The following is a 2,736-nucleotide window of genomic DNA, read 5'->3' on the forward strand; positions in this document are numbered from 1 at the left end:
TGTTCACTATGGCAATTTTTAGCTTATTTTCGTCAAAAAAGACCCTCTAGCGCCTAAACGGTTAGAGATAGAGCAAAACGGATGAAATTTTCGCCCATGGGGCTCTACTTTGACGAGTTACCCCTTAGGAGACCATCCAATATTTTCGGAAATTAATAAATTTATTTTTGGGCCACTTTTGTGAGAGAAACTCCTTCCAGCGCCCAAACGGTGAGAGATAGAGCAAAACGGACGAAATTTTCGCCCAAAGGGCTCTACTTTCACGAGTTACCCCTTAGGAGATGATAAAAAAAAAATATTTTTTCCAACTTTTTTGGCCTTTCCTGTTTTCTTTGATACCCCCTTTTAGCCCTTTAGGGGTGGTTGCCAGAATTTGCCGTAGGCGTTTCGTTCTCTAGAAGTGGACCTTAAGATACCCTGAAAATTTCAAGTCTCTAGCACATCTCCTTCTAGTGGAACAGACAGACAGACACACAGACAGACACACAGACAGACACACAGACAGACAGACACGAGGTCGTTTGCATAAGCCCGCTGGATGGCTTTTTCAAAGCAGAAGGGCGGGCTAATAAATTCGGAGGAAATTTTTCAGTAAACTTTTTTTGTTCAGTTCTTCATTCTCTATCCAGTGGTGGTTTTGTAATCGATCTACGACGCATATTAACGGAGATTTGGCCGAATAACGAATCAAGGGCGAGAAAATTTGGAAAAACACTTATCTGGAGATATCTCTGAAACGAAACGAGATATCGGAAAATGAAAAATATCCAGAGAATCAGTAAGCCAAGGCCTACAAACTACCACTTGGGATGGAATTTTGGTGATGGTGAGGTCCAAAACCGTGTGACGTGAGATGGAATAGGCCGTTAACAAACATACGCCGTTCCCTTCACAGGTATGTCCCGACAGCCGCGCGGTCTAAGGCGTCAGGATCCGAACCCAAAGGTCCGAGGTTCGAATCCACCCAGGTAAGTTAGGGTAAATAACTATAATGTGTACAAAGTCGGGTTTGAACATCTGTCCGTAGGAACAAGAACTAAATATTTTCCAGTTTTGCGTTAGGCTAGAAAAGTAAAGCATTTTTGTCGTTTCATAACACGTTCTTAATTTTCAAAACATGTTCTTAATTTTCATAAAACATTTGTTCTTAAATTTAAGAGCAAATTTGTTTTGTAAATTGCTTCCAAACACGTGTTCTTAAAATTAAGATGGATTTTTTTTACCAGTGCAGACAGCGTACCAGAATTGTGGGTCGCGGCCTTAAGGTGCCCCCACAATGAACGGGTGGCGAGGAGCCGTGAGCCATGGGCCATGGGCCACGGGCCACGGGCGGCGCAGGGTCGCGCGGGGAGTTGATTTCGATCGGCTTATGTAAGGTGTCCTGACATGAAAGTGGGTGACCCCTTATATTTTTGGAAAGAGGATAGTGTGAGGATTGTTAATCTGTAAAAATATTATTGTGCCGGGGCTTCGTATTGGAGTAGGGAGAGTCGGAACGAGGAGGTCGAGTAGGGAGCCTCGGTAGGCCGTTTTAAAGTATTAAATTCTCATGAATGAAGACATCCTGGGCCCCAACATAATGCGAGTCGATTTTTTGCTCGAATTTTAGCTTTCCGTAGGTATTTTTGAAATTGTGGTGCGATATCTGGTTCTCGAGAAAAGGCGATCAATTTGCCCCGTTGTCACCAGTCATTCGGCTCCCTCCGCTCGTGCTGACTCGGGCCGGCTCGGCTCCGCGCTCGGCTCGGCTCGGGCCTCGGGCCTCGGTCGGGTTGGGTTTACCTTGGTCGTCAGTCGTCAGTCGGTCGGGTCTCGAGTCGAGTCCGAGTCGCCGAGTCGGAGGTCGAGGTGGCAGTGAGAAGCAGTGTTTGTTGTTGTCTGTGTCCTGTGTCGTCTTCATCACTTAATATTTAGTCAGTTTTCCACGAGTGTATCATGTCACGCCCATCCATCTCAAAAGTGCTGAGGTATTATTGTTTGTTGGATGCTGAGCTCAATAGCCAGGGGTGTCCTTTCACCGATTCGGAGCAAAGTAAGTTCATATCACGTACCTAAACATAACCTCAACGCTGGCTCAAACGGCGCTTGTAACACAAGTTTTCTTCTGTATTTTTATTAGGTACCATCAAGAGCATCATCGCTTACAACCTCCACAAGCGTTTCACAGCACACGCTAGACAACGCGCGCGGTTAGCTTGGACGAGGAGATCGAAGAGGTGGCATGTGAGGCCTATATTCCAAAACCGGGAGCTGTATGGGGCCTGGTTCACTCTGGTCCCCATAATGAGGGAGTACGACCAAGATGAATTTTATAGATTCTTCCGCATGACTCCTGACTGCTTCGACTGGCTTCTTGAGAAGGTGGGCCCTTTCATAAGGAAAAGATCCAACCGTAAAAGTGTCTCAGCAGGGGAGCGTCTGGCCATCACACTGAGGTAAGATGTTGTCCTTAATTTTCCCCTGTCATATGCTGTTCATATCCTCTTCTCTGTTACTCATGTTATTATGCTTTTCCTCTCCATCAGGTATTTGGCGTCTGGAGACAGTCAGTCTTCATTATCGTACCTGTTCCGCGTCTTCAATGAAGCTATCTCCAAAATCGTGACAGAGACCACAGCCGTCATCTGGTATACTTTGAAGCCACTAGTATTTGATGAAATCTCTGAAGACTTTTGGAGGCAAAAGGCTGCTGAATTTGAAGCAATGTGGCAGTTTCCTATGTGTGTTGGTGCTATT

General features: G+C 45.7%; 1 protein-coding gene across 1 annotated transcript in view; it reads left to right on the plus strand.

The window, feature by feature from the left end:
- Window positions 1-2,283: 2,283 nt before the first annotated feature.
- The window catches only part of LOC127749901 (uncharacterized), a 10,195-nt gene continuing 9,742 nt past the window's right edge, over window positions 2,284-2,736 (plus strand). Inside the window, exons 1-2 of the mRNA XM_052269907.1 lie at window positions 2,284-2,435; window positions 2,526-2,728. Coding sequence (XP_052125867.1) covers window positions 2,284-2,435; window positions 2,526-2,728 — 355 coding nt within the window. The remainder of the gene's footprint in view (window positions 2,436-2,525; window positions 2,729-2,736) is intronic.

This window comes from Frankliniella occidentalis, unplaced genomic scaffold (assembly GCF_000697945.3).
Source record: "Frankliniella occidentalis isolate FOCC.00 unplaced genomic scaffold, Focc_3.1 Scaffold5, whole genome shotgun sequence".
NCBI classification, from domain to species: domain Eukaryota; kingdom Metazoa; phylum Arthropoda; class Insecta; order Thysanoptera; family Thripidae; genus Frankliniella; species Frankliniella occidentalis.